Source organism: Ascidia mentula, chromosome 1 (genome assembly GCF_947561715.1).
Source record: "Ascidia mentula chromosome 1, kaAscMent1.1, whole genome shotgun sequence".
Classification (NCBI taxonomy): domain Eukaryota; kingdom Metazoa; phylum Chordata; class Ascidiacea; order Phlebobranchia; family Ascidiidae; genus Ascidia; species Ascidia mentula.
The window spans coordinates 7,363,243-7,382,940 of record NC_138566.1 but is presented as its reverse complement, the minus strand read 5'-3'; the positions used below and the strand labels follow the sequence as shown (position 1 = coordinate 7,382,940).

The window sequence follows — 19,698 nt, the reverse complement described above, 5'->3', positions numbered from 1 at the left end:
AATTTTAATACGGGATATATTGTTTATCTTAAATAGTATAATTAAAAACATATTGGAACAGCAAACAAAATCGATATAAGGGCTCATTAGTACACGTTGTGGAAGCTAGCTTAGAACACCTGGTTTGTAATAGTCGGAAGCAGTGAGTGGTTGTGGTTTTGATTTTGCCACGTCAGCGTAACGGAGTAACTCCACATTGGCACAACGTCTTTGACCTGGTGAAAGCTGAAAAGAAATATTGGGTTCGATCATATGGAAAAACCGCCATCGCAGAGGGAATGCAGGGAAACATTGGGAACTAAATGTAACTTTTTTGGATGTGAAGATGCAACATCAGTGGAATTGAAACACATTCAATCAGTACTTTTGTTCACCCCCAAAGAAGGTTTTTATTGAAAATGTCGTTATACTTTATGGTCAAACGGACTTGACATGTTGTTTTTTTTATGTAGCTAGACCGTTACCCTACAAAAGGTGGTGGGTCTTGTAATGTACGAAATGTACGAAAATCAAGTTGTACTTTTAGGCGCTGTCCACGGCTGGAATATTCTGAGTAACTTATAAAATGGCTGCAAAAAAATGAACTCACAAAGTACGATAGGACTTTTTAATGCGTACTCAACCAACAGATGAGTTTTCCTGTAATATACCATACAATTTTCAGGACGTGATAACCACATAAACTTACGTCATCGTAGTAAACGTTAACGCTGTCGTCATCGAGTTCAACAAGCTTTGCATCCCTATTTCGTTCCCTCTCTGCGTCGAGATCAACAGTAAATCCGTTTGCTAACTTTTGTTCCATCAGAAACATTCCAGTCGTTTCGTTCGATCCCTGCTTCAATCTACAAAAAAATATTGGGCATTGTAAAGGACGTCTGGGATTTATTAGGGAGCAGGAGTAGGACCCGAAATGGTAGTGTAAATAGTTTTGTTTGACTTCTTTTAAATATCTGCGTTTTTTAGTGTCAGCAGGCGGCTATATAAGGTTACGAACCACTGATTTCAACAGTTTGATTGCAAAGTCGTTGGTTCGTTTTGTCAGAAATTAAAACTTTCGGTTCTATCCAGACGGAGGGAAGCCCATTGTTCAATTTCGGAAATCATGAATTTGGTAAGTCATGTACTTTCTTCATTTATAGAAGCCTAATATCAAGAAATGGATGTTATACAATCAGAATAAGGTAAAAAATTTAGTTTGGAAAGACCAATTTATCGCACTTTTGGGCAAAAGTAACGCATTTCTTGAGCTGATACTACTTTTGTCAACTGAATCAAAGAGATAAACACCAAGTTGGTGGTGGAAAAAAAACAAAAACCTATAGACAGAAGGTAAACAAGGCAGTTTGCCTAAACGAAATCAACCACGTCACTTACTGACAACAGAAATCCACACGAGCGCTCTTCGAAGATGCATCACTGACATCGGCTGTACACTCAAAAGACTCGCCTTGGAATGGGCCTTCGGGCAAGTTGTAGCACACGGAAAGTTGGACAACACCGACACCCACGCCGTCGGCGCGGACTTGCACATCACCGTCAATCGGTGACACCTGCGAAAAAATATGGGTATATCGTTGGTATAATGCCTACAGGGTGCTTAAAAAGAAGCACTCATGAGACCTGGAAGGTAAATGGGGTACCCTGTTTGCTGTTATATTGGTCTGTACTTGATACTACATTTACTGTCGAGATGGAAAGGAGAAAAAAATATGGAAACCGTCACCGATTGTATTTAGGTTTTCCTGCTGCAATACAGCTCTTCTGGCAATATTTTTTGCCAAAAAGCAGTATTGCAGCAATAAAACATGCCTGCCAGCATCATATATTTAGGTTTTTACCCATAAACAAAAAACTTTTCTTTTTCACAGTACATTGGTATATGATAATAAGACAACAGGAGCAGCAACATACGACGTCCTTACGTTAATTTGGTTGAAGACCATGCTGTTAGCGGGCGTAATAGTGACGTCAGCGCTGAAAGTGGGGTCGCTTGAGTGTGTTGCTGTGATGCTCAGTTCTTCAAGTGTTCCAACGAGCAGACCTGCCACATTCGACATCGCTTGGACCGCAATAACCGTGTCCTATTGATATAGGATGTATGTGTTGGTTTGTAGCCAAGATGTTATTGTTACACTGGCAGAAATTGAGATTGATCGAACGAAAATACATTTCAGTTTACAAGTTTACAAACTTCTGCGTTCGTTGCGGATATACGATGTTTTATGCTTTGCCTGATACACTGTGAAGTGCCTACATGAAATGTCTCGACTGCAATTAACTAGCCAAGGGGTGTAAAACTAGCAGGGTCACATTTAGGCCCATCAAGCACATTTCGTGACCCGAGAAAGGTTAGTTATGCGACTGTAGTATGCATTCCAACTGATGTGCTGAACAAGAACAAGAGTTTCATAGTGACCATCTTGGAAGTTGGATAATTGCGCTTATTGTGATGTCATAAAGTGACATTATGACATAAGGTCACAGTACGACAAATAAAGCGCTTATTGTGTGTACAAATATGACCAGCTGTACAAAGTGACTTTTACACCTCTGGTTTGAACACTAATAGGTAACGGAACCCGATAAAACGCCAGAAACACATTTTCAATCATAATCCAACTTTCCAGAGAGCCTTGTACCTGTGTGGACGAATATCCACCACGTGGATTTTGTTTGGAGGAAAGCCACTTCATGATCGGAGCGGATGCTCCCACATTTCCCCGTCTCACATAAGTAAGGAGTGCGTACGCGGTCATTTCGACGTCATTGGTTGATGGTTTGTAATATGGAGGCCGCCAGGATTCCTTGTACATTGATATCTCCCTGTCAGGTTCTGCCCAGAACTTCATACCACCTGTATTTACCACAACACAAAATGTTACCTCAACATTTGTACATCAGTAGTTTTGGAACAGACAACCCCTTGGGGCAGCGTGTTTTGAGTCTCCAAGGGCGTCGCGTGACAGTTTTAAACAAATGAGCTTTTTTAGGGAAAATGAAGGCTAATAGAAAGTAATATCAGCCTTCTGCGACTGAAAATTGTTAACCTAGGAACAAATCGCCTTGATAGATTTATAATTGTGGCACAAGCGGAAAAGTTTGAGAACCACTGTTGTACATGAAATATCGACAACACCTAAATACTATGTGGGTACATGGAAATAGTGGCAGTGCATTGAAAAGCATCACAGCCGTTTTTAATGGGTAATGCACAGTATTTGTAATAAATTTGTCTAACACGGAATAAAAAACTCTTCAAAATCACAGCTGGTCAACGAAACGAATTCCAATTTACCAAAGGTTCTCTTAGAAGTAAGATTGTCTTACTATGAAACAGTGCTTGCATGCTCTTGTGAACATCAATAGTTTTTTTTATGACGTCACTAAGGCATCGTAAAGAGTTGGTGAGAAGTTAAAATGCGGCCACTACGCGGCGCGCTTGGGCAGCTATTTAAAACGACTGGATCGTTGTGCACATGTGAACTATCAGGTTAATGCGGTTCCTAGGCCTGAGGCGATTGCAACCCGTATGTCCGATGCAAACTTAAGTGGTTTGTTTGTTTTTGCAGCAGACATTACGGCGTCAATTTTGCATGTTTTGAGGCCCAAGGCGATATGCGGCAACTTATACTTTAACATACGGTCGTTTTGCATTCAAGTGCTGGTAATTTATCGCCGTAGTTCGAGAACACATTTATATGTTTGACAACACATTGTCCGCGAGCCTTCAAACGAAATTCAAGTAATATGGACTGCAAGACATGTATTTTACGATGATGAAATATTGTACGTGTGTGTAGATCATATACACGACTGTAAAACCATTACAAGTCGAGCATTTAAACAGAAAGGTTTGTAAACCAAACCGTTTTGAAATACAGTTTCGCAAACAAATTTGTCTCGAAACACCGATCCCAAAACTTGACCGTAAGTGTAAGTTCGCCTTTGATGTACGTTTCAGCAAATATAACATATAAAGGAAGCAAGTATACCTTCTATTGTGGCCAGGAGTTCGAGGGCCTGTAGGGCTTCGTTGGCTCGGTCGCTCTCAGCAACGTGAAGTGCGTACGTGACGATGGCAAGCGCATACTTGTCTTGCTTGATCGAATTGAGGTTTGATTCAAGGTAGGTTCGTGCGCGGTCCGCCGCCTGCTGTACTGACTACAAACACAACTGATGGTTGCTCAACGTGCAAAACAAACAGAAAAAAAGAACTACTTGTATCAAAATGTTCATTTTTTAGGCAAACATTACAATTATGCTTGTTGCGGTCAAAAGACAAACGGCTGTTCGTCGGTTTGGAGTGAAATAAGTTCAGCAGTTTCTTACCCGAATGCGATAAGCGAAATTGGTTTCACGCAACGTCACCAACACGTACGCTGTCATCGTGATAGGACTGTTTACGCCTCCCTGTGAATAAAGATCGTATAATAAACCATTGGTTTATGTTCAATGTACTTAAGTGTGCTGCAAACTATAAATACAAGGCAGCTACAACGGGAGTGTATGAATTGGACCGTAAAAAATATGTTTTTTTAAACACGGTTAACCAATGAAGAACGACGATTTGAAACGCCATGGTAAAAACTGATGAAGCAACTGTCATAGCAACAAAAATCAAAATGATTTATCAGTCAAATTCCCAAGTAAGCATTCTTCCAAATACCTGCATATCTTTGTGTGAAACTTTGCCGGGCTCGTTAAAGTGACCGTTCGAATCCTGCTGGTTTACCAAGAAGTCAAGACCAGTGGTTACAATTTCCTCTTGCACAAGGTTGGGTTGCAGCTCTCGGGCGTACAGAAAGCACTTGATCACGAACGCTGTCAACCAGGTGCTACCTGAGGGATCACTGTCGCCGAATGCGCTGTACGATCCGTCGGAATGCTTGTAGCTGCGATCGGTACAAAGGCGTGATTTCAAATGTTCGTTTCACATAATACGAAAGCAGAAACACCGTGCAAGAATATGATGCATTTACCAACTATTATTACTACACAACAATATAGATTTATCATTTTTTAAGTGTAATTTACTAAAAAAAAACTGATTACATCCAGTGTACTCAAGAGTTTTATATTAAAGTCGTTTGTTTTATAAATAAAACGTGTGGTTTATGTGGCACTTACTTCAATTCATTGGTGTAACCCGAGTGGAAATGGTCATAGGCCTTGCGGCGAGTCTCGGCGTCCAACTGGTCTGCCTTGTGAAGGTAAAGGGTCACGAAAACGTCAGGTGCAAACCCGAGCATGTTCTGCTCTCCACAGCCACTCGGCTTCCTCAAAAGGTTACCAAGGTTCTTCAGAGTGTTGCCGAGGATATCACCTGATTAGAGAGGTCACTTGAGGTCAAACGCGAGCGCAAAGGTGAACGGCAAGTCACCGGATTTATGCCTTGTGAGTAATGGGAATTTTTCAGGCAAATTTAAATGTGTAGCAAGGAGAAAACAATTTTTAATCAAAATTCCGGGACTAACTCGTGTACATTTCATATTAACACAGGACAAAATTAAACAAATTCTGTCCTCAGAGCTATGACGCAGATGTGTTTCGTGGTATTTTATCGGGGGAAAAGGTGGTTTTAATCCAGCTTGGCTGTCATGGCGGCGAAAGCTTAAAGCTATCACGCAAGTCCTAAATCATACCGTAGATGGAAAGTTGGACTTTCTCCGATCCCTGTACAATGTTGGCGGGAATTTGGATTTGCATGTCTTCTGCCGTTGTTGGCTCGCTTCTGGATGCGCGGTTGATCAGCGCGGATGTGGAATAACATTCTTGGACTCCCTCCGGCTATGTGCAATATCATTACACATTAGAAAGTCGGCACACAAACGCACAGGCGAATTTTTCAATTGAACATTTAAATTACGAAAATGAGGTGTATGCAGGCATTTCCCAGGCCAGAAAATATGACGATAAAGAGGCATTTCTTAGCTCAGAAAATGAAGATTTAATTTGTGTTCGGGACACAATAATATCAACATTTAGTCGCGTTCAACGTAAACCTACCGTTCATAACAGCAATGTATTGCTGATAATTATTTGTATAGCAACGTCTCTTACCCTGACATAAACCTTGCGTGTGAGGGCGTCACCAGCAAACTCAGAGACCGCCGATACGGTGATGGGTACTTCCCCTAGAGCGAGCATGCGCAAGGGAAACTTCACAGAGACTGCACCGTCAGCCGGAACGTCGATAATCCGGAATGGACCGGCTGCAAGCGGATCGTCACCCGGCCTGATCAGCTCAAAGTTACCGCTGTCACTAAGTGTAACTTCAACCTGTGGTTATTGGGGGAATTGTTTAGTGAATGTACATTGTAACGTGGAAGCAATGTAATAAACAAGGACTTGCACAACGAACTACTTTTCCAAACAAGGGAAGTTTAACAGAATCAGAATACGACACAACCAATTTGAGAAACGAATAGCTTCAACCAACATCTTACCGCCAAATCGGTTTTGAAGTAGTTGAAGATGATCGCTTGAACTATGATAATTTCTCCACGTGTGATTTTCAGTGGCAAGTTGAGCGAAACGAAGAATTGGCGGAAAACTGTGATCTGTGGGACGAAAGCAAAACAAATATGATTAAATCTGTAAAACCTAAACAGCATGGACAATAAAATGTCAGTTATAACTGAAAAGTAACCGCCAAAATGCTGTCAATTTGGAGCATATAATGAGCTTTAAAACATCGCATAGGAAATTTGGAAAAAACTCAGAAATGTATTTTTTGTGTTGGTTATGAAAATTAGAGGTTTCATTGAAATGAAAATGCATGGTGCCGACTGTACAATATATAGACTGCATTCACATTAAAGTGTAGGTTTTTCTTTAAAAGAGATAGCTTGAAGTTTATTAATTTCAAAAAACTTGGGAGTCGACTACCAGTATCTTAGCTTCGGCTTTGATCAAAGAAGTTTAATAAAATAACTATTAGGACCATTAGATGGACCGACCGACCACATCCACTCGTCTTAAGCAAACAACGATCCTCCTATTTTAACCACCAAAGACCTACCTTAAAAGAATCTGCCAATCCAAGTCCGTATTGGTCAGAAACAGAGAAAACACTTAAGATCCACGACGTGATCGTGTCAGGGGCAGTGGTATTGAAGTAGGTTGAACCGTCAGCACTGTTCACATACAAAAGGACATTGCTTGAGATGTTGGGACGAACCGCACTTAAGTGTCACTTAAGGGGTTTCGTGAAATGGTCAGTAGGCATTTAAGTGCTTGGGCTTTAAACTAAAGATGTTAAACGTGGTTACAATGGGAGAGGGAGGTTATAAGAATGTCTCACGGGATTTAGTGGAGAAAATTATCAAAAAAATTTTACCATTTTTATTCCCAATTTTTTAAACGCATAGACACAAAAAATTTTCTTAAAAACTTATATAAACAAAACCATTACCAAACACGTGCATCATAATAATAATAATAATAATATTAAAATAATTATAATAATATATAGGAGCAGCAATTACGTACAGCATGCAAACACTGGCGATTTTTCATGCAACATGCAGTGAGATGTTGGTTAAGTTTGATAACGACGGTGATTGAACAAACGAATACCTCTTTTAACCTTCTCAGTAGTTTTTAGGCATGGTTTCAAGAGGACTGTGATACGACACGTTGCTTATGAACTGATCGTTGAATCAATATCACATATAAAAATGATCCCGAACAGTTCAACACATCATAGGACTGAAACCACCGAGTTTAATTTTGTTTTGCGAATTTCCGCAAGGTCGGCGTTCGGTTCAGAAAAAACGAAATTCATCAAATTTTGCAAACAGTAGTCGGAAAGCTCTCCTGTTAATTACCCGCGGCCGCTTTAGGCACATGGACTTTACGTTCCGCAGGGGGACAAATCTGCGCATTGGACAGCATATGCCAGTGACGTAGGTGTAATTTAAATTATTGTCACACGACGATATACAATAGTTTCATTTGTTCATCCATTTGATGTCATGCATTTAACGCACAATGATGAGAGAAGCAAGAGCGCTTTGCTACTTGTTCATGAAAAGTTTGTGACTTCAATTTCCCGTAGTGAACAACAGTGTGCATGACAAACAGGCTGGTGCAAGAATGAATGTGAGAAATGACAAGATTCCGTCTAATTGCAAATAGCGTTGTGATATTGCGATTAAAAGCGAGTCAAGGTACCCTGATACGGAGTCCGACCATAGCCAAGTTTCTGGAAAATGAGATCTTGGTGTCGGTTTGGGCACAGAGGAGGCGGAGGCGGAGTCGGTGAAGACGGAGAGAGAATTGGACATGGGGACAGAGTCATATAAAACCATTTCGGAAGCATCATCAATCATGAACCTCCACGTGTATGGATAATCTGTAACATGAAATGAATGACATTGAGGAGCGCAGGGCCTCCATTCTGATCGAAAATGTAAGCCTCAGGAAAGAATTGACAGTCCAACATATAGTTATAGACTATTCAACACCAAGGAAGAAGGTGGTGTTCGTTGGCATTGAGCAGATGATAATTTTGAATCTGAGCAGCTGAATCGAAAAGAGAATTTTCAAAGCTGGCAAAACATTGGAACTACGATATACCAATGGGTAAAGTATAACGGAAAGAAGTTATAGATACAGATTCTCTGTATATAGTTTTTTTGTGTGGATGATATGATAACTTCTCATTTATCCTATATAACCAACAAGCACCATCAGCGGTCCACCGTAACCGGAGGAACACATTACCAACCAAATCAAAGTGAATTTTTGTGATGTTCCTTGATTGTGTACGTACAATCTTCTTTCAGGACTTTTCCGGTGGAATCAGTATTAGTGAGTTACTAAAGTGAAGTTAATCTAAGTTTCACAAAACGCCACAAGGTGGGGACTGATTCGGCAAAGATTGGAGGTTGTGTGTACAGAAGTGGTCGCAAAGTTGGAACGCTTGTTGCATTCGAAAATGAGATAACCCAAAAATTAGACTGAAATTATGTTAGTTAGCCTTACACTGGACGCAACAAAAAAAAATGATAAAGCAAACATGATGGCGTTGACCTCGTCCATGAAAAGTTTGGAACTAGAAACTGACTTAATGAGCTGATAGAAAAGAACTTGACGAACATATTACAAAGAATCCGTATAGAATGTGTTGTGAAACTGCTATGACCAGTAAATGACAGTACCCTGATACGGCGTCCGACCACAGCCAAGCTTCAGGGAAATGGGATCTTGGTGTCGGTTTGGTCACCGAGGAGGAGGGGACAGCGTAGGAGAGGGAAGATGCGGGCCTGGGGGCCAAGTTATAGTAAGCCACATCGGAAGCATCTTCAACGATGGGGTTATAGTAAGCATCATCAATCATGAACCTCCACGTGTATGGATAATCTGTAACATGAAATGAAGGACATTGAGGAGCGCAGGGCCTCCATTCTGATCGAAAAAGTAAGCCTCAGGAAAGAATTGACTGTCCAACATTCAGTTATAGACTATTCAACACAAAGGAACAAGGTGGTGTTCGCTGGTATTGAGCAGATAATAATTTTGAATCTGAACAGCTGAATCGAAAAGAGAATTTTCAAAGCTGGCAAAATATTGGAACTACGATAAAGCAATGGGTTTGTTTTTACTGTGAAGTGACGGAAGAAATTATAGATACAGATTCTCTGTATATAGTTTCTTTGGTGTCGACGATAAGAAAACTTCTCAGTTATCCTATATAAGCAACACCATCAGCGATCCACCGTTACCGGAGGAACACATTACCAACCGGAACTAAAAACTGACTTGATCAGCTGTTAGAAAAGCGACAGTTTTAACATTAACACCATCCATACATTGGCTTGTTTCCCAATTCTGCACTGAAGGGAGCAAGAAAGGGTTTGTCACACCTGAATTTTTCAGTTAACCTGCTTTATCGTCCAGCAACACCGGTGATCAAGAATATTCAACGCAATTCCCATTTCAAAGAAATTAAAAAACGTTGAGTTTTGATTGTTTGTAAACCAACATAATGTCGGCAAAGAGAAAAAAACGGCAGTGGTTGTTGTTGTTGGACGAAACGCGCCTTGAAATTCGGGAATGGGGGCAAATCGCAAATTGGACTAATGCACAGAAGCAGTTCCGAAAAAAAGTTTTCCATTCCAATAACTTAAGCGGGTAACCGACCCAATAAACAAGCTGGTGGTACCTACGTTCGTTAAAATGATTTGCACATGACGATGTATAGAAAAAAAGTTCGTTATGAGTTGTGTGAATGACAGGTGGGTTAATGAGACAAAAACTTCTGCTGGCAAATTTTTGTTGTCAAGGTACCCCGATATGGCGTCCGACCACAACCAAGTTTCTGGAAAATAAGATCTTGGTGTCGGTCGAGACACAGAGGAGGTGGAGACACTGTTTGGGGAGATAGACGATTCTTTAGAAAGCATGACGTCTTCTGAAATTGATCCAAACATGAATACGGGTTCACCATATTTGTAAAACCTTTTGCGCCAATCTGTAACATGAAACGACAGTTTAATGAGTGATACCAAAATAGTGTCAATTTTAGCGTTGCTGCGTTATGGTGTGCGTACAACCTTCCCATGTACTGTTGGTTTTCATGTAAACAAAGAAACCAAAAAGCGTTCCACACACCAATGTATTTCGATCGTGAAACGAGGGAATTTAAGGGCGGGCGTTGAAACCAACTCTCGTTGTCATGACTCTCGTTGTTAGGTTATATACAGTCAGATCAATTGTACACCCAGGTAATCGCGTGCACGCTACTCGTTGTTTTCGAAGCAGTGGTGTTGTATAATCCCGGCATCAAGTATGAGCTCGATCCATTCACCAGCCCAAAGGTTAAGATGACGCGTGACTTTTCAACAGAAACCCGACTTTCAGAGTCAAGTACATTTCTCGAAGAAAACCAAACAACAAATATCGTGTAAAGTGCTGACAGAAAAGAAATGAAAAAGAAAAGACAACACAAAAATGGTTGCGCTTGTCCGTTAATGACCACTGAACACTGTGGATGGAAATGAATGCGTGCTATTATGGAGGCCACCAGGCGGAGTTCGTATCATACAGACATCCGCCTGGCCACCTTTTGAAGCGATGTGTTAAAATATTGAGCGTTTAAGTACCCCGATGCAGAGTCCACCCACAGCCAAGATTCAGGGAAAGCATATCTCGGCGTCGGTTTTGGCACAGAAGCGGTGGATACCGTCGGTTTGGAAGCAGTGTAAGACGCGTACTGGGGTTCTGAATTTTGAGCGATGTCATCATGGTAATAACGCCCAGCATTCTCACCACTGTCAGAGTTATATTCATATTCAGGACTATAGTCCGTTCCCATCAAATAACTGTTCCAATGGTAATCTGCGTCAAAAAGCACGATTAAATAGCGGAGATTTGAGCAGGTTTTGTCCAGAAGATTACAAAACAGTGTGAAAACCGGAAGGCTCGTTTGTAAAATAACCCACAAAGTACAAGGCAGAGAAAGGTCCGACAGTTCAGGTGGTTTCTCATTGAACGAGGGTAACCATTCACAAAAGCAACAAAAAAGAACTGGTTGCGCTGCTGACCGCCGACCAAAATATTTTGAAAACCGACTTGATACATGGCGAGTTGTGATGCAAAAATGAATGTCAATGGCGGTGTATGCTACTTCGTGAGGAGTCTGTATCTTTCAAGACACCCGTTTTGTTAGCTTGTTTTGTGACATTGTTAAGGAAGTACCCTGTCGTCGAATCCATCCACAGCCAAGTTTCAGGAAAATGATGTCGGGGTGTTGGTTCGGAGACTGTGCCCAAGGAAACGTGGCTCTGTGGGAAATAGGAAGCGCTAAGTGATAAGTCAGCATCCATCACTGGAAAGGATCTTCCCCGCATTAAATGATACCAATCTGCAATGGGTATACAGTTTATAGGCAACGCAAAGGGAATGCTTTTGCTTGCATTGGTTGATTGAGCGCTGCATCTGAAAGGGATTTCGAAGGTTAAACGGAGAAAGGAAAAGAAAAATGTTGCGGCTTTTTCGTGTAAGAAGCACCAGTCAATAAGGAAATGAGAGAAAAGAATGCCCACAGAGACCTTTGTGCTGTGGGGAGTTTCCAAATACGTTTTACACCGGGTGATTTCACTACCACGGTAACATCATAACAAGGGTTCTCTCGACTGAAAATATCGTCTTCATCATGAAAGCCATTGTCTTTTCACAAAAAACTAAAAACAAGTGGCGTGCAGTGCAAAGATCAATTTGGTCAAACCAGCACTCAAACGAAAAAATCACCCATAAACAAGCAGAACATAATAAAAAAAAAGGTAAAAAACTTATCGCAGAGTGCGCTACAACTTCCAGGCCTAATCACATCGACACACACAAATAACAAAAACAGAGACGTGGCCCAAACAGGTAACTACCCAGTCACAGCATGGTCCCACAACCAAGTTTCGGGAAAATAGCTTCTTGGGGTAAGGGTCGGTGCATTCGAGTCAGTGTTGCTTACTGTCCGCGTCGCTTCATCTACAAGCACTACCCCAGCATTGGGTACGTTGAAGGCCAAGACCGGAGGAAGTACAACTGAAATGGAAGAATGGCAAATGTAACATAGGTTCATGCAACTCCGCTATAGCTTGTAGAAACTATTTCAAGGTTTTCGTCATGGCCTCAATTGCTGAACTTGAACATTCGATCGATGGTGACTCCATACGTTGTGACAAATATACCCTCAGGGCGATGAAACAGATATAAAAACACCACATAAAATACAGGCAGTTTAGCAAATACGGTGTTGCGGGGTCAGATAAGGTCCCGGAGGATCGCATAGCAACAAGTTTTATGAAAAAGTTCGATGCAACAGACTTGTTAACCTGCGAAGCAAGAAATCCAGTACCTAATTTCAACGACTTCCGAATACAAAACCGACCAATTGGCTGCTACAATATAGCGTGCAAGGTTGTTTTCGAAGCAACAGCTAGCAAGTTTTTTCCGTTCTGGTAAGGATTGGATTACCCTCCACAAACGACCAATAAGTACCTTGTGCATGAATAGGCATACGACACACTCCTTTGCAAGGATCCAATCGACATTAAATCTTCTCGTAACGTGAATGGAAAAATGCAAATTTTACCTGAAATCATTCGCAGTCAATAGGTACTTGAAATTCTTGGAACTGGTCATTAAGTACAACCTTCGAGACGCAAACGAGCATCGTGAATCATTCAAGTTGAAAGTAGTTGCAACAAAGCATTGCAACTTTTACTGTTAAATCCGTGCGTCAGCGGAACCACGCACAACTTCCTATTGGTTCAATTGAAATGTGCGCGGTAAGGGTACGAATGGCAAAGGAGCCACGAACATGAGTAATTTACCACATTTGTAATGCTGTGCGACTATTTTATGAAAGTGCCATAAGTTTTGTTATATATACACACACACACACGTGTATAATCCTTCAGTTTGTTGATGTACAAATGTTTTTGTCGGACTTTAACTAAAAGTGTGAAACTATTCGTGTACATTACGTCCGGAATTTTAGGCATGCGTTGAAAATGTGGGGAAATCACGGGGAGTGCTGATCGAAAATTCAAGAGGAACCCGTCGCCTTTCCGATAAATATACAAAGCTACAAAAAAATGCTGGAAAAGTAAAAAATCAAGCATACACAAAAGTTGTTAAGCATTAGTTTCACCTCAAGTCTGCATAGAAGAATAACGTTTGCACAACACAACCGTTTCATGCAGGAAATCTGAAACCGTACTACGCATGCAGAAACAAACCCTTGCAACGTAATCTACTCTCGATGCGCTAAGTGTGTACCCAGATATTTTGTCCTCCCACAGCCACGTCTCCGGGAAATAAGATCGCGGTGTGACAGGGGAAGCACCCGACCCGCCACCTTTATTGACCGCACCTGGGGCCATTGCATCAACCGCCAAACTTTCCTCGAAGGCGAAATACACGGGGTAATTGTCTACGGATAAGACGGGTGGTTTAGAAGTGGATATTTCTTATGCGCAGTATTTCGAGTTAAGTGGCAAAACTAAAGTTTTGGGATTTTTTGATCATTTTGCCCGGGATGCAATATGCTCCCAGAGACCCTTTTGTTCTAAACATGATTCGCACTGCATGAATTTTTACCGTGCCTTCTGTCTGACCTGCCGGCAAAAAGAGAAACACCACATGCTGAGACGGGGAAAATTACAAGCTTTAACTTTTACACGACAGCCATGGTTGTTTTCCAGGCCCTAGAAGCCGAAAAACAAGCAATGCAAGCTCCCCAGGCGCATCCCGTCCGGTCCAACAGCGTGAAATACCCCGTAACTGCGTCCTCCCAAAGCCACGTCTCTGGGAACAGTTTCCTTGTTCTGGGCGCAGCGTCTTTGGCAACATTAGCAAAACTCGCCGTTTGGGGCCGCGCAGGTAAGAGTAAATGATCATCTATGGAAATCCGATCTCCGAAGCCAAAATAGTGCACATGTAAATCTAATTCAAACACTTGATTTATAGAGTTATAGCTACAACGACGACACAGTTGTGGTATCATGTGCAAGCGGGTGGGATTTGAGAGAGATCCCAACGATTGAATCACGAAAGTGAAATGCTCTAATTTTTTCGTTTACTACCGACTTTGTTCAAAACTTTTCTTTGTGCACGGTCTAACTAGGCGTAGAGAACGCGGAAGTGCTACACGTTAGCGCAGGACAATGCCTTGGCTGCGACGATAGCGAACCTTTCTTGCGTAGAGATAAACACCACAAGCGAGGAATGGACAACAAACTGCAAGATTTAGTTTGAAAACGGCACCCATTGTCGTCTTGCTGAAGCAGGACGCATCAACTAAAATAAGCATAGGCGCACAATGGTTATTGGCATGCCACCACGATGGTTGTTAAATACCCTGTTACTGCGTCCTCCCAAAGCCAAGTCTCAGGAAACAGTGTCCTTGCACTGGGCGCAGCGTCTTTAGCAACAATAGGAGCACTTGGAGCTTGTACTCGTCGCGAAGATGTGGCGGGAAGTGCCAGCATCAAGCGGGCGCCAAAATAATCGGAGTCTACTATGCGCCGGTACAAATCTAATTGACATGATTATTGCATTACCGTTACGGGAGAGACACATATAGGCATATGAAAATGAGTCAAGAACGTATTTGGGGAAACAGCCGAAATATCGCAGGCTATTTTTTGCAATTTTTGTTCCGCGTGCTGTACCTCATAGTATGACTGATAAAAAAAAGTGCGGCACGTTTCAAGGTCAAACATACAGAGCCCAACTAGGATCGAAATTGTTCGAGTTTCGCACGTCAGACCCACACAATCAGAAAAGCAATAAAACCTAAACGCCAAAACGTCGAACAAGCAGAGTTAAAAATCAATCCGGTTTTTAAATGGAGAGAGGTATATCTATTGAACATACTCTATGGACGATGGTAAAGGTTATATCCGAATGATGCATTCTCCTGGCTGGATAATGCTTCGGGAACAATGCTTTTCAAATTAGGAAAGATTACAAAAATTGGGTCTGAAGGGATCTCGCATGGGTCAAATAATACATTGGCTGACTTTTGATGATGAAATAAGCACCCACTGCTTACAAACTGATTAAACCTCTAATGCGGAAGAGCGTTTCCCACGTTTAACAACGAGCATGATGAAGTCTACGTACGCGCTACACGAGAGGTGACAGGCGTGTGTTAATGATTTGATGATGATTTTTACAGTGACTGCGACGTGGGCGTTGAATCAGGCAACGGTACATGATGGAGGGCGCACCCTGTGGTCCCGGATTCCCAAATCCACGTTTCTGGGAAGTAATTTCTCGGGGTAGGGGAAGTCCCTCTCGGTACCGGGGTTGCCATGGCAGGACGTCTGCGCTTCCCTGCTGTTTTGTACATTATTCGTCCTATACGACTCGAGAACCGAATCATACTGTGTCCATCTGTGCATATGTGTAACAAGTGATAAGTCAACGTTCATATCCCTCTTCTTTAAAACTCGTTTGGGGACGAGTACCGGCTGCGACTGGCAAAAGCATCTGCGGTCAAACAAGTTTTTCATTCAACACAAAACAGAGGTAACATCGACCAGTGCCGCTAGAACACTGATTTGGGTTTCGAGAATATTGCGACGAACTTAGAGTCGCGAAAACAAACGGCAAAAAAGCGCAATCGGGTTCGAACAAAACGTAACGACTGACAGCGTTTTAAAATATTACATGGTGAGATGTAGAAAATACAATGCGCACGAATACGCACTGGCATTGTCGCTTTGCTATGGTAAAAGCTGAGCGTAGTTGAGTTAACCAGATATACAGTCAGCGCATCGTCAAACCTGACAATGTATTTGCAGGTACTGCAAAACGTAAACCTACGGGAAATCTGAGCGAATCGCCTGCGACGGAAATGCTCCCAGAATAAAATCTCTAAACTTTCGAACAAACAAAAAGGAAAAACTAAACTCAAATTAAAAATAAGTGAACACCTCGCTAAACTGCACAACATATCTCACCCAGCAAGTGCCTCTGTCCAAACCCAGGTTTCTGGGAAACTGCTTCTGATCCTAACCTCGCCTGTGCTTTCCTTCAATCCTCCGCCATTCGGCTCAGAGCTATAATCCAAGGCGAACATTGGAATGTCATCGACATCGTAGTCGACTCCAACGTGAATGTCCCAGTCGAAGTCTGACATGACGTGATAAAATATAGGAAACACTCACTTTCTAAGAGGTCCTGCGTATTGAATAAACTATCTATAGCTAAATGCATTGGACCGGTTGTCACAACACACCTAGCATGATCCGAACAAATTTGACAGAGAGAGTTTCTAACCAGAACTGTCTATTGGCAGGACTTCTTTACAAACTTTTTAAAATATAAGTTGTTGCGCATGAAACACCCTGTGGTGAAACAACGTATTTCTGTGCACATTTTCCGCTTCATAATGTAGCTGCGTGGAATGGGACAAGAGACAAATATGTCATTTAGCACGGATAAAACACAGAACTATTGTAAGCATGAATGATGATCCACCATTAGATTGGCAAACGACATGCAACCCCCCACCAATGTTAAACGACCATGTGTTGTAGCATGTTAACAACCTAAACTCGCAGGTTACTTGCTACAGTGACTGATGTACCACCATCTATTGGTAAAATTACCCGGTGACTTTCTCATCCCAGAGCCAAGTTTCGGGGAAAAACGTCCTGGGCTGCGGAGCCGTTTTGGCCGCAACAACACTGTCTGTTGCCAAATTGGCTCGACCCGCAAAGCCCAAGGCCGCAGGCGGTGGCCCAGCCAATGCAAAAGCGAATTCTTGAAAAACCGGGAAAATATCTACAAAAATTAGTTTGGTTTCCATGGTTTAATCTGTCATATGCCAAGCGTGAGTGCAAATATTTTCTTGAACTTTCCACAAACTAAGATAGAATGAGGTGAATTCGGACAGCACGTACGCCGCCCCCGGCAATTGCGCAGCGTTATTACTCATTAAAATTGAGGATAAGATCAAGGTTCGCGGTTTGTTAAGCCTGAATATCACGTGATGAAAAGCATCGGCCGATAAATAACACCTGGCTGTTGGGATGGGCTGATCAGAATAAGGATAATTATACGTGACATTCCAAATTGTTGATAAATTATGCTATGTGGTGAGAATTTGAAAGATATCGTTAACTTTTTTGTAATAACGCCACTGATACCTATCCATATTGTGCGTACTGCTTTAAAATTCAAAATAATGTGATCTTTAAACAAAATTGTACTTTGCCCATCCCTACGAATAAAAAAGAATCAGCTGTGACTTACAGTCTGGTTGTTTCTTGTAGACGAGAGCATCGGTGAGAACCAACATTCCCATTTCCTGTAAAACAAAGTTCGTTGCCTCGTCAATGCATTTCATAAGTTGAAAGATGACACAGAGAAATCAGACAGTGTGCAAAAAGGTACACGTAGTTGTATAAAATGACCAATAAAACTAAATCACGCCTTTTGGCGAAAAACTTTGCGTATCAAAAAATCCAATGCATTTTCATCAACAAATTAAATGACTAAAACCGCATCATTGTTTTGTAAACACGCTTAACAGTTTGCAGATGAACTTACCGAGAAAACTTCGGATGTGTCCTTGGCTCCAGATGGGACAGGATACCACCACCACCACCTCCAGTAGTCCGGTTGCTCTTCGGTCTCGTACTTGCTAAGGTCGGTAACCACCTACATTTCGGAGAAAAAAAACATGACAAATCACACAAATTTGTATTTTAAATATACGAACGGATCCTACAAAATGGTTAAGCTGATGGTTTCAAAAAATAGCAGTTTCTGAAAATTACAGGAAAATATGTCAGACATATCGGACGTTATCAACATGTAAAGTTATATGTATCTTCATCACAGACAAATATATTGATTATCGTTAAGGCCACGGCGCAATAATGAGGCTACAAACGACATGGTGCAAAGCATAACCTGGTAACAAGCAACACACAATAAAATATATCCATGCCGACAGCAAATCGCACCAACGCGACCAATTACTCTCACACAGTGGCACGTGACCATCACAGCGTCATGACAATAAGCTTAACAACCAACCTTATCAGTTGCTAGGCGACAAGCTATAGCAACATTTTATAAAAGCGTGAAAGGTGCTTACTCGCTCTTGCGAAATATCGTTTCCAGATTTTAGCAGAAGGACGCTTTGGTCGATGGCACGAGCTCCCACGTAAGAACCTGCACCGGAAGTCTGCACCTTGATACTTACGTCAGTTCCGGCGTCGACACGCGTGGCTGAACTAGTGACAGTCACCTGTATGAGGAAGAGGTGTTTTTTTACAGAACAACGACTTGGGCCAAAAATGCCGTTGGCTGGAATACAATTAAACAAAAGTGCATGATGACTTTGGTCTGTTAGCAAAGGAAGACGGATAAATCATGGCGTTGTTTGTTTAACAGCAAAACTAATGCATAAATACGTGTGACTAGCGACATGAAAGGACAGCTTTCCGCATATTGAAACACAGCACGCCACAGAGTCCACGTGCATTAAGCCAGTAGTAAAAAGGTCACACGTACCTGGTTTTCCAGTGAAGTGCTCACTGTCAGTTTTATGTAGTCGGCGACGATCTCACCGTCCGCACGGACGTACGACACCAACAACTGAACGCCCGGAATCATAGCGTGAGTGACGTCAAACGAGTAGTCACGTGACTTGACTGGAGTCCCGGTGATCGTCTCGTCTTGTAAAACAGAGCCGCGGGAAAGAGACTGCGCCAATAAACATATTGAATTGGAAATGTATTCGGTTTGTGTACAGGAGATATCTTTTGGGGCTCAAATCTTTCTGTCGGTTTTGACTAAAGCTTAGACGTCCAAGTTAACTTTCTATGGAAATTCCATTAATCTCTTTTTTATTTAAACGGAAAATTGTTATTCGATATCGATTGAACAGCATTCTATTTGCCTTCGTTTGAATAACGCTTCCTAAAAAGAATAAAACGATTCATCAAACCCTTTGTTGCAGCAAAGCCCCCATAGAGCATTGATCGAGAGACAAACATTAGCATAAATACCTTATCATAAAAATTAAAAATCCCTTATTATAACAATTTCGAAGCTAAATGACTTAAAACTCTCTGGTGACAAAAAAAGCATTATTATGTTGGATAATCCAGGTCGACAATAAAAACATAATTTTTACGATTGAACATAGACACACACGCTATTTAT

The 19,698-nt window shown here is 41.7% G+C and overlaps 1 protein-coding gene across 10 annotated transcripts in view; it reads right to left on the bottom strand.

The window, feature by feature from the left end:
* LOC145917866 (CD109 antigen-like) overlaps window positions 1–19,698 on the bottom strand; it is a 28,509-nt gene that overhangs the window by 5,312 nt on the left and 3,499 nt on the right. The window contains exons 12-29 of one of the 10 annotated variants that reach the window (XM_083003168.1): window positions 19,045–19,236; window positions 18,626–18,778; window positions 18,073–18,183; window positions 17,776–17,830; window positions 17,130–17,304; window positions 7,025–7,139; window positions 6,450–6,563; window positions 6,064–6,282; window positions 5,646–5,790; window positions 5,131–5,326; window positions 4,670–4,895; window positions 4,333–4,413; window positions 3,996–4,164; window positions 2,643–2,857; window positions 1,926–2,084; window positions 1,378–1,553; window positions 689–845; window positions 120–225 (exon numbers count right to left, since the gene is read on the bottom strand). In XM_083003168.1, coding sequence (XP_082859294.1) covers window positions 120–225; window positions 689–845; window positions 1,378–1,553; window positions 1,926–2,084; window positions 2,643–2,857; window positions 3,996–4,164; window positions 4,333–4,413; window positions 4,670–4,895; window positions 5,131–5,326; window positions 5,646–5,790; window positions 6,064–6,282; window positions 6,450–6,563; window positions 7,025–7,139; window positions 17,130–17,304; window positions 17,776–17,830; window positions 18,073–18,183; window positions 18,626–18,778; window positions 19,045–19,236 — 2,764 coding nt within the window. Of the gene's footprint in view, window positions 1–119; window positions 226–688; window positions 846–1,377; window positions 1,554–1,925; window positions 2,085–2,642; window positions 2,858–3,995; window positions 4,165–4,332; window positions 4,414–4,669; window positions 4,896–5,130; window positions 5,327–5,645; window positions 5,791–6,063; window positions 6,283–6,449; window positions 6,564–7,024; window positions 7,140–8,178; window positions 8,360–9,167; window positions 9,370–10,296; window positions 10,481–11,111; window positions 11,347–11,706; window positions 11,873–13,788; window positions 13,943–14,285; window positions 14,455–14,868; window positions 15,047–15,743; window positions 15,910–17,129; window positions 17,305–17,775; window positions 17,831–18,072; window positions 18,184–18,625; window positions 18,779–19,044; window positions 19,237–19,698 lie in introns of all 10 variants that reach the window. The other 9 variants (XM_083003170.1, XM_083003167.1, XM_083003169.1 and 6 more) reach the window with 9 other exon arrangements.